An 11,574-nucleotide genomic window follows, 5' to 3' on the forward strand; every position below is an offset into this window, starting at 1 on the left:
TGTTTATAAGAAAATCACACAATATCTCTCAATTAAAGTCAATCCAAATATAACTTTTTATAAAACTCAACATATGTGCACACCTTAATGTAGACCATATGTCCATAAATGCTCACATAACATATGCTTCCTTGCACTTTCCATATGCTACTTTTTCTATCTTTGACTTTATCTTTTTCTATCTTTGACTTTATCTTTTACAAATAATCATACAAATCAACTTTTGGAGAGGGACTCACTCCCTACTTTCCTTGTGTTCTATGACACCACAATATGAACATGTAAAACTGTGTAGTCCATGAACGCACATAAAATCAATATACATGGGGTGAGGATGCACGTCACAATATAATTCTTACACCACCAAAAGAATTGAGGCCAATGTTAGTACAAATAAAAGAGATGCCTCCATTGCATGGTTAACAAGCCTACATTGTAAGGCTTAAGCTGAAGATCATTTACAACCTCAGTAATGGAAAGTCTACACCATCTTTTTATTCTGTTCACACAACATGGACACGAATGTTCCTTACAAGACTTCATGGTAAACTAGCCCTTGTACATTTAAAAAATATGGATGCATTTCATGTACAAGTAAGACAATGCTCTTAACCCACGAGGGAAAGAGTATTTTCAGAGTTACATAAATTAAAGATGTTATTCCATGTAATATGCTGTAATCAAGGTGTATCCCTTGATCTCTCTTCTTCACGCTCTGCATTTTCATTGTCCACACAATCTTCATCCTCAGCCTCACCATGATCTTCCTCATCCACACCGTTGTCATTCTCACCTTCAACATTATCATCCTCACTATTGTCCTCATCCACACCATTGTCATTCTCACCCTCACCATTGTCATCCGCATCCACATCTTTGTCATCGTCACCCTCACCAGCACCCTCATCAACAATCTTAGCTATCTCTTCCTGTATCAGAACTTTCACATGTGCCTTATTGTGGGAGAAATCAACCTTGAACTTCTCACCTGTATCCACAGCAAACTAAATGGCCTTTTAGACAAAATGATCAGCCCAAAGGAGTTTCATAATCAAAACAAGTCAGCTAATTTTTCAATGATTTACTGTTTGTACAAAGCTTTGGCATACCTAGCTGCTTCAGGATATCAATAAAAGTCACCTGCAAAACACATGTACAGAAGCATTGTGACTGCATTATCATCATCCATAATGATTCAAAGCCTTTAAAGATACACTGTTCCATTCACACCTTACTAAAATCTGCATCTTGGAGAAGCTCACAGATTGCTGCTTGCAAATCCTCTTCAGTGGGTTCATTTGTTTTTTCAACTTTTGGCTTGGGCTTCTCCTCCTCTGTCAAAAGCAATAAAATAGCAAAACTAGCAATGATAACCCTTGTACATGACAAGAAGACAGGGTGGCTTCAAAAGGGAAGGCACCCTAACACCGGCCTCCATCCAAACAAGCCCTCAAAATCTACCTTCTTTTGTTAGAGAAGGGGTGGCCAGGCATTGGGCAGGCATTGTGAAGGAACCTGTTCAAACCTTTTCTCTATATAAGAAATTTTACCTTTTTTGGCTTTGTGGATGGGGTTCTTTTTAGTGGTGAGGATCTCTTTTTCATCTCCATTCTCCTGCTTTGAATGTTTCTTAGCAGGCTTCCTCACTCTCTTTCTTGAGCTTTTTGGTTTTACATCATAATTGTCATCATTCCCACCATCACTGAGCATTTCACCTTTCTCCTCTGGCTCTTCCTCGACATCATCCTCGGAAGCAGCACCTTCATCCTCTTCATCAACAGCTTGTTCCTTATTTGAGATTGTGACATCACTCTTTTGCCTCTGCTTATCATGGACAGAAAGCCAAATGTCTTGAGAAACCATTAGCAGACAATAAAGAATCCAATACCCGCTTAAAGATAGAGACTAACCTTTCGTGGAGTCTGCCCTGAAGTTTTTCTTTTCATTCCTTTGACTGGTGTTCTCTTACCCTTCTTCACCTTGGACTGCTGATCCAAGTCAGGATCAACTGAAGAGCGTAAGATAAGCACCCTCTTTTGCTCATCATTTCAAATTGTTTAAATCAAATACTTGGACAGAGAGCAAACCTGGTCCTTCTCGTCGGATGTCTTGTGAGGAGACTCCAAAAACTTAAACAGCTCGAGAACAGCAACCTCCTGAGGTATCCATTGGCGTTTGTCAGACTTTGATCAAATCAAGGGGAAGACAAATATCAAGCATGCTCAAATCTAAAAAAGCTTGCAAGTCACATCACCTTCTTGCTTGACTTTGAAAGATTCAGATCTAGAAGGTCACTTATTTGTATGAGGCATTCTTTCACACACTTCTCGAGCCTCTCTTTCGCCTTTGCCTTTTCCTTATCCTGAACAGTTTAAATACAAGGGCAAACACTGTCAAAGCTCCTGCACCAACTAGTTCTGGGGCAGTCATGATGATCCCCATGGCAAAAGTGAGAAACTTTGAAACATCAAGCAAAGTTACAAAAACATGGAAAAGGCACTGAAAATTTGCAAGGCATTTAAGCACCTAATGTAGTGCTGCACAAACCAGCATCAAAATAACAACAGAGCACTCGGAAAACATTCAGATCTCATCTGGATGCATAGGAGTTTATTTCAATACCTCGTTCAGACTCCAAACATATCCTGAAAACTGCAAAATATTGGCTTTTGCAACTTGTGGCTACAAACACCGGAAAAAAAAAAGTGAGGTCAGCTTTGAGGTGGAACTTCATTTGACTCTCATTGCAAGTAAAATAAAACAATCATATTTTGCCCATCAAGGAGGGTGATGGAGGCCATTTCAGCCACTTCACTTCATTTCTGAAATGGCATGTTCCATTGATTGACTAGTTATCCCCTCTAAAATCCAGCTAATCCCTCTACAGCAGCACCCAAATTTCACGTTCATTTGAGTGACTCTTTCTTCACACCCGTCTCCTTTCCTCTCCACTGTCACCTTTTCCCCTCTCGTTTCATTCCTATCCTCTTTTCTCCTCCTTGCATTTGCATCACCTCCTTCATTGACCTGAAGCTTGCCCCTAAATATTAATGTTTTCTTTTTTTTTTCTCCATTATGATACTTCATACTGTGTAGGACTGACAACATCTCCTCAGGCTGCAGCTCATAGATCACCATTCTCCCCTGCCCAAGAATTCAATGCTCTATTTAACATATGAATGGCACAAATCATTGCCATTGTAAATTATTGGTACACTAGGTCCACAAGCAAAAAAAGAACGAGATAGATGGTAGCAGATTTCACCACGGTATTAAAGGCCTCAGCCTAATACATATATGAACCACTAATGGCTTTCTTAAAGTAGGCTTTCCCAAGCAGAGGACAAGTTACAAAGTTTCCATACCTTTACACGCTTGCCATACAGAGCCTTGTGGAGTGATTGCACAACATCATCAGCTGCTTTACATTTTGAAAGCTTAAACACAACTGCAAAATCCCACGGATGTGTCATGATTTCCTATAGACCAAAGTCACATTAACCATTATCACAGCATTTTTCAAATGAATGTTACTAAAACAACAGAGTACAAGAGATGCAGCAAATACAAATCTTGTTCAGCCAATTACCAATTTCTCTATATCATTTGCAAACCTCTGCAAGCCTCAGGCAAAAGGTTTGAAAAGAACAACCAACAGCTATAAGATCATGCATACATTTAGAATCTGTCCATAAACTTTCATCAATCTGTACCATTACACAGGACAGGGAGGGATATACGTTTGCAAATCACACATTGAGAATAGGAACAAGGGTCAGAGCGCTGTTCCGAGGCAAAAGCAGACGAATAGGTCACTATTTTCAGCATCAAAAGGGCCATAGCTGGTCAGGCAGCATGTGCACGAAGTTGGCAGACTCGTACTAGTTTGTCAGCTCATTTAAAAAGCTACAGTACATCAACAGCAGCTCTCATCACATTTTATGTGATTTTTTGGGTCTACTGCTTGGGGAGGGTGCTGGAAAGAGTGGGGATTTGTACTGAAGTGTTTGGGAAAAGGAACCACCAAAGTTCAAACATTTCAATGCAGGTGTTGATTGCTAGGAGATTAAGCAGATGAGTGCATGTCTCAATACAAGTGAAACCACAAATTCATCCAAGCAATGAGCATCCATAGTCAGATCATTAACTAATGTGAGAAATCAAGATGTTTTGGAAAAAGAACCCAGTTAGCAAGTGACTTACTGTTGGGGATATCTTTGAGAGCAGTACCAGCACCCTGCATTCAGAAGAAAATACTTATTTTTTTAAAGTGAGGATAAAAACATGGGAGCGTGAAGTCGGAACATGGTGCTATGCACCCTCTTGAATATTATGTGGTCCTAACAAAGTGATTTAAGGCATAGTTGTCTGCTGGAAGCAAACACGGAGCTGCTTTTTGTGCTCTGTTTAATCCTGACAACGGGGCCTACGGCAAACCAACAAGCTGCTGAAAGCAAATCCTGGGCTGCTTAGTCATCAGAAAAGTGATTAAGGAATGGCTTATTTGTTTGATTGCACACAGAAAGCTACCCACAACAAAACTTTAAGATGTGATTAAGCTGATCATAACGCAAGGGCATGAGAGCACGTACCTTCTCAATCTTGAACTCTTTAACCTCCTTTTCTGCTGATACTGCGAAGCGCTCAACGGACTTCCGGTCTCTAGAAGGCCTCTCGACAGTCGGGGTGGATGGGTCCCCCTGTCGCCGCCGCTTCTTCCCAGCCATATCGTCTTTCCCGTTCGCTTGCTGCTCGCCTGTCTTCTTCACCCTGCCACTGCCTTCTTTGCCATTTGTCTCTTTCCTGTCCCCCCCATCCCCGTTCGAGAAGGGACTTTCTGCGTAGCCGTTCCCATTCTCGAGCTCCATGCCGTTCTCTTCAGCCTGTATCACAGCACCGTTATCTCCCATCTTGAACGGAAATTCCTAGCTTTGGATTTCTCAGATTGCTTGGTCTTCGGCGGGAAATCCTAGCGTTAACTCTCTCAGACCATTCTCGATCTTCGGAAACAAACCCTGGCAATGGCTTTCACAGATTGTTTTTGTTTCTGCGGCAACAAACCCTCGCTTGATCTTCTGCGGAGAATACTAGATTTAAGAGTCTCAGACCTCCTTCGGCACACCCTACCTCCGATTCTCTTAGAAATCCTAGCTTCAATTCTCACAGAAACCCTAGCTCCAATTCTCTTAGAATGCTCCTAGAACCCCTAGCCTCAATTCTCTAAGAATACTCGTACATACCCTAGGTTCAACTCTCTCAGAACACTACAACAAACCCTAGCTAGACTGCTTGCTCATATGCAATGTGGAAGCTTTTACGAGGGTCACTGAAGCTCACTGGAGGAGGGGAAATTGCGGCGGGAAGTTTTTGAAAAGCGGAGGGAACACAAGATGATACTTTCCTGTGGATAAATGGGTGAATTTACTAAATTTACTAAATTTATGAGGTGCCCAATTTACTCCAAGTGATTAAATTGTAACCTCTTCGTCTTCTTCTTCTTCTTCTTCTCTTCTATTCTAATCTACTCGTGTCGCAACCCGTCTCCGACAGGCAAGAAGCATTTTCCATGTAGTTACAGGCAAAAGAAATATGTGTAAAATCACCCTTCCTTTCCTTTTAGAAGCTAGGCACATCGAGTTACACACAAACACACATAAAGATGTATGTATGTATGTTCGTATGTACGTATGTGTACGTGTACGTGTAATCCATTGAAACTATACATGCTACAATTGGAAGATATGTGTATGTGTGTGTGCAGCTATAAACGCATATGTGCATGTCACATACACATGTAAATATGTGTCTGTGTATGCACACGCACCCATAATATCCATAAATATTGTTCACACTCATACATATATGTATACATCGTCCTCAACTTGCCAACCTTCTATATAAACACATCATGGGTGCCATATATATCCATATAGAAGCTTCTAAAGCACCAAACTTAGCATATAAATATACATCTAGCATTACAAACCCATAAAATGATGACAATCTTAACACACCTGAACACGGCTTTAAAACAATCTTCGGACCACTGGATTATCTCTCCTTGGTAGCCTATACCCCGTGCCTCCATCTGGCAAAATGTATGCCAGAAAAAAACATTAGCATTGAAGATATAATTCTCGTTAAAAAAAAGTAGGATAAGGATAAAAGCTTACAAAACTCATTTGGTGGATCAATATTTGAGGTGAACGGTGTTCGAAGCATTACAAACCCATAAAATGATGACAATCTTAACACACCTGAACACGGCTTTAAAACAATCTTCGGACCACTGGATTATCTCTCCTTGGTAGCCTATACCCCGTGCCTCCATCTGGCAAAATGTATGCCAGAAAAAAACATTAGCATTGAAGATATAATTCTCGTTAAAAAAAAGTAGGATAAGGATAAAAGCTTACAAAACTCATTTGGTGGATCAATATTTGAGGTGAACAGCGTTCGAACAGGCTTGTAAACAACAAATCGAAAAATTATGTATTGTCCAGTGCCTATGCACCGAAAATCTAACTTATCAGGCTTTTCATAATCCACAAACATTACACGTACATGAAGTTGATCTGCAACCTTCCGCAATCTTAGATTGTAAATTCCAAAAAGCCCAAAGCTCTCGTCTCGTAACTGTCTCGACCATACAAACCCAACAACAATTTGGGTTCTAAAAAGTAAAGATATTCCCTGTTGCATAAAGAATGTTCTAATAAAAATATAAATCAATCAAACAAAACACAAAAGCTACATAAAAAAGAAGTTTCTATATATACTGTAAAACACCAGTGCTCTCTAATAGTTTGATAATTAGAGATGCTGTTGCTTGTCCTTCCCAAAATGGAGGGTTTACAATTCAGCCATGAATATTAAATAGATCTTGCAAAACAATAAAACCTATATTATAGCAAACGTCTAAAAAAATTACCTTCGATATCTTGTTCATCACCATAAATGAACGAAAATGATCTCCTTGCCACATCCATCCTAAGCAATATACCCATGATATCAAACATAACTCTCTCTCTCTCTCTCTCTCTCTCTCTCTCTCTCTCTCTCTCTCTCTCTATATATATATATATATATATATATATATATATATATATATACACACACACACACACACACACACACACACACACACACATATGGCTCTCTGTGTGTGTGTGCTCAGTAGCTTGAGCCAAGCAACGAATAATATAATGGCATTGTATATAAAAGCAATCCAAAAGCAAACAAAGACTGTACTTGCACATCTTTGGAAACATTCTCCATTCAAATGCTTACTTCATTGTACAAAGATATGTATAAATGTAGTCTCTAACATTTGCAAGCTACCATTTACATTTACATTCTTCGGCATGCCATTTGCAAAACCTCCTTGTAGACAACATTAGTTGTGAAGACTTCATTTGAACCTCTTGTGCCGCTTTCATATTCCACAATATGCTTTACACACACTTTCACTGCATTGGATGATCTAACACGTGACACAGCAACGTACAGTTGTCCATGTGTGAATACTTGTGTGGCCAGATAAAGTCTCAATACACTTAATGTTTGTCCTTGGGACTTATTTATTGACATACCAAAAGCTAACCTGACAGGAAATTGCCTCCTTCTCACGTCAAAAGGTAATTGAAGCATAGTAGGCATAAATATTATCCTAGGAATAAAGACTCTGTCTCCAATGTTTGTACCTGTAATGATTTCTACTTCTATCACCTTTGAGTTAAATTGCTTGCATATCAATCTGGTACCATTACAAAGTCCCCGTCGAGGGTCCAAATTGCGGAGCAAAATGATAGGGGCATTAACCTTTAGAAGTAAGTAGTGAGGAGGGTAACCACCACCTAAGTTCAAACCGTTCAAGTACTCAATTGGATACGGTATTGCATCATTCTAGCAAGAAACAACAGAATCTACACTAAGGTATTCTCTTTCAAGACCAGGCAATGACGAGAACTCAAGGCTAGTCCATTGATCTCAACAACCTCTAAATTTCGTAGTGCAAGAATAGCACGGTCTTTGAAGAAGCATGTATAATCCTCAACTCTCTGAAGATCTTTGTATACCCACTCTACCAAACTCAAAACAGAGTTGCCCCATGGATCAACATTTGCAGTGGAATTACCACTCTACCTTCATTGTTTGGCTGATCTATAGTGCCATCCCCAATTTGTAATGTCCATTTGACAAATTCATGTTCTATACCATTATAAGCACTCTGTACCCGCATGTTTTGGGTGAGCTTTAAAACACTCACATATCTCCAAATATGTGACCGGCATAACGTTGCATCAATAGTGTCCTCGCGTGATCCCTTTGGCACAACTGGTAAGATTTGCCTGAAGTCACCACTAAAGAGCATAACTTTTCCACCAAACACTGTATCACTTTGCATAATGTCCTTCAATGTCCTGTCTAGTGCTTCATATATGTACCTATGCATCATTGGAGCCTCGTCCCAAATGATTAACCTTGCAAGCTTCAACACCTCCGCCAATGGGCTATTACCTTTGATTTCACATGTGCTAGAAGTATTGAGTATACCAATGAGATTTTCAAATGTGAGTGAGTTGTACAACCATTTGAGAGTAACAATGCGGCTATTCCACACGATGCACATGCCAAGGCAACGTGTTTCTCTCCACGCAATCGAGATAGCAAGGCATTGTAAAGATAAGTTTTTCCTGATCCACCAAGTCCATCAAGGGGAAAAACACCACCCTGGTTCAAAGAAACAGCTTTAAGGATAGTATCAAATGCTCTTGATCGACAACTATTAAGACTCCTTTCCATGGAAACAGACAAATCAACCTGTTGAAACAGAATATCATATTGATATATGCGCCAGCATGCCTCTGAAAGTAGAAACGTACCGTGCATCCAAATATTAACTAACCTCATCAATAACCCCATTTCTGTCTTGCAACTCTATAGTAGCTCTATCATGTCCTTTGTATACATACTTATACAAATATTTTACAGCTGTAATGGTAGAGCATACTTCTATGTTAATATGGGATTTCTACCTCAAAGAGAGAAAAGGGTTATATGGAACAACCCATCGACTATCCACCCTATGATCCTTTACCTGGATGAAACTACCATCATCTCGTCACATGTAAGTTGGATACCCATTTTCCATCAACGCTAGTAGTCTCACAAAAATTTCGAGGATACCGATGCTTGCAACTCCCATTAACCATGCAAGGAGAGCGCATATTCTGTTCACCACATGGTCCATGGACATTGCAATGACTAATTATGCTGTGCAACTCTAGAAACATCACCTTGTCAGAAAATTCAGCACATACCAACATATCATAGTGAGGGATCTCGATCGGTTTACATCCACTTTCCAATATTAATAATATATGTGCATGTAGCAAGCCTCTTTTTTGAAATTCAATAACATAGACAAATCCCAATACTGTTCCAAATATTGATTTTTTCACCAATAAGTGCATCATGTCCTTATGCTTCTCATAAAAGACCCGTGCAGCTAAGTCAGGTCAATCTTGGGCAATCTGACCTGGCAATAAAGCATTGGATATTTCATTTCACTTGGGATTGCAAGTAAAGGTGATAAATAGGTCAAGTTTACACATCTTTCTAACAATAGCCATTGAATCCTGGTACAATTGATGCATATATCTAGGCCCCCCAGTATATGTAGATGGTAGTACCACCCTGCATCCAGTAATGCCTGCAGAGACTCTATTAACCCCATCGCTTAAATTAACCATATCTGCAAGACCATGGTATACTTCAACACGCAATGCTTTATGGTTATTGCATATCCATACCAATCTAGATTCTTCCATGTTACTATATGCATCAACAATGTACTGTTGCAAAAGACGACCACCGTGTAGAAGGCATGCATTTGTATCTTCCCTAATCTGCAATCTATATGCATAATATTGTCGTTTAGTTATGGTCTTTGTATCCTCATTTGAGCCTTCTTTATTCCTACCATTGAGTGGAATTCCAACATGCCAACCATCCTCTCCTTGAGGAAATAGAAGAACATATAATACAGGCATATATGAGCGATGCAAGTTAGATATTTTTTTTATAGCACTTGTGCACGACATTATTTGAATGTCTCTATGCCCCACATGAAAATCATCTCCTTGACTCGGCAGCATGATAGCTGCTACCTCACTTCTTGTAGGGACCACATCATCAATGGTTTGGTCATAGCACCGAATCCTCCTATCTCATAGAAATCCTGACTAATGGCCACACTATTATGTGGTGTACCATGGCATGCCATATAATCATATATCATGCATCTCAAGTGACATATGATGCATGTGAAAGTAAATGCTCCATTCCCATAGATCATAGAATCATGTTGGCATCCACAAAATGTAAAGGCACATGCCTCATAACTAGCATCCCCCCCTAGAAGCATAGGTGTCATCCTCAAGATCGGCATGTTTGCTACCAATGCATACTTGATCATCAGCATCATGTAGAGCATGTGTAAAATCCATGTGATAGTCATGATCAATAGGAGTAGAATATGTCACCTCAAGACTATCATCATCTCCATGAACAACATGTGTACTACCCATATATGCGTGATCATCAACACATGTATGGACAATCTTGTCATGAGACAATTATCCCTTGTATGCATAATGATCCATTGATCCACATCTTTTAAGCCTTCATAGTGAAACGAGAGGCAATCATATGTCTTCCAACCCGAACTTGAAAATGGATCGTACAATGCATTGTCATGAATCTTCCATGAACCACTCAATGTATCACCTAATGCATGATCATTCAAAGCATGTTCATCACATGTATCACCAACAAACGAGTCATCATCCCATTCGTCCAACAAATGAGTACTCATCCAAAAATGTCATCAATGACCATGTACTCACAATCTCGTGGTGTCATATCATGAGCAAAAAATTCCTCAATCTCAAAGCACTTATGAAAGTTGTCTAATCACACCCAATTTCACCTTGCATATCCCCTTTAACCACGGATACATTGGTGACTTATTGAGAAAGATTTGGCAACAAAGTATCTTCATCTTCTTGCTATCCACATAAATGACAGCAAGTGTCTCATCCACTTCAACACCCACAATGTGTGCATAAAGACCCACATAGTCATACTCTATGCAATGACCAAATTTGATAGTGAATGGAAGTCCTCTTTTGTATTTTCTCAAGCCAAAATCTTGCAACATTGAGTGCATAATAGATCTTCTATCCCCACTCAAAGCAAGAAGAATGCCAAGTGTAGGTACCAACAATTCACATATATTACCCTTGTTTATCTTGGCTTCACTTGTAGAGGTTTTAACATCAATCATTCCACACTGTCTTCTTCTAATCACTTCCTTTGAAGAAAATAAGGTTTGACTATGTGTCTCATCATGTACATCAACTTGATACATGGGTATATCAAACTCATTTCTCCCACCTTGTTGCATAGGAATCCTTAATGCACTTATCCCCTCTTGGTGCATCAATGGTGGAAGTAAATTTATCTTCCTAAAAATAGAACCACAACTCCGATCACCTTGTTGCAAATTAG

The 11,574-nt window shown here is 39.6% G+C and overlaps 1 protein-coding gene across 2 annotated transcripts; it reads right to left on the minus strand.

Moving 5' to 3' along the window:
• Positions 1–411: 411 nt before the first annotated feature.
• Positions 412–5,330, minus strand: LOC147609469 (DEK domain-containing chromatin-associated protein 2-like). 2 transcript variants are annotated; one of them, XM_086787694.1, is made up of 11 exons: positions 4,593–5,330; positions 4,204–4,237; positions 3,366–3,448; positions 2,623–2,682; positions 2,255–2,362; positions 2,088–2,156; positions 1,911–1,988; positions 1,551–1,821; positions 1,231–1,334; positions 1,110–1,140; positions 412–988 (listed from the first exon to the last, which is right to left on the minus strand). In XM_086787694.1, the coding sequence occupies exons 1-11, from the start codon at positions 4,908–4,910 to the stop codon at positions 681–683; spliced, it is 1,464 nt and encodes a 487-aa protein (XP_086643820.1). In that variant the 5' UTR covers positions 4,911–5,330; the 3' UTR covers positions 412–680. The 2 variants fall into 2 exon arrangements, with proteins under 2 accessions (XP_086643820.1, XP_086643821.1); XM_086787695.1 differs by having other exon boundaries at positions 1,911–1,985; positions 4,593–5,262.
• Positions 5,331–11,574: the final 6,244 nt, after the last annotated feature.

Source organism: Cibotium barometz, chromosome 51, assembly GCF_041138505.1.
Source record: "Cibotium barometz isolate CiBa-2024 chromosome 51, ASM4113850v1, whole genome shotgun sequence".
In the NCBI taxonomy this organism is placed as follows: Eukaryota; Viridiplantae; Streptophyta; class Polypodiopsida; order Cyatheales; family Cibotiaceae; genus Cibotium; species Cibotium barometz.

Excerpts from the sequence above, each read along its gene's own strand:
- LOC147609469 (XM_086787694.1), bottom strand. The coding sequence starts at position 4,910 with ATGGGAGATAACGGTGCTGTGATACAGGCTGAAGAGAACGGCATGGAG. Across the intron at positions 4,238-4,592 it reads AAGAGTTCAAGATTGAGAAG|GGTGCTGGTACTGCTCTCAA; the intron begins GTACGTGCTCTC and ends TTCTGAATGCAG. Across the intron at positions 1,141-1,230 it reads AAGATGCAGATTTTAGTAAG|GTGACTTTTATTGATATCCT; the intron begins GTGTGAATGGAA and ends TGTGTTTTGCAG.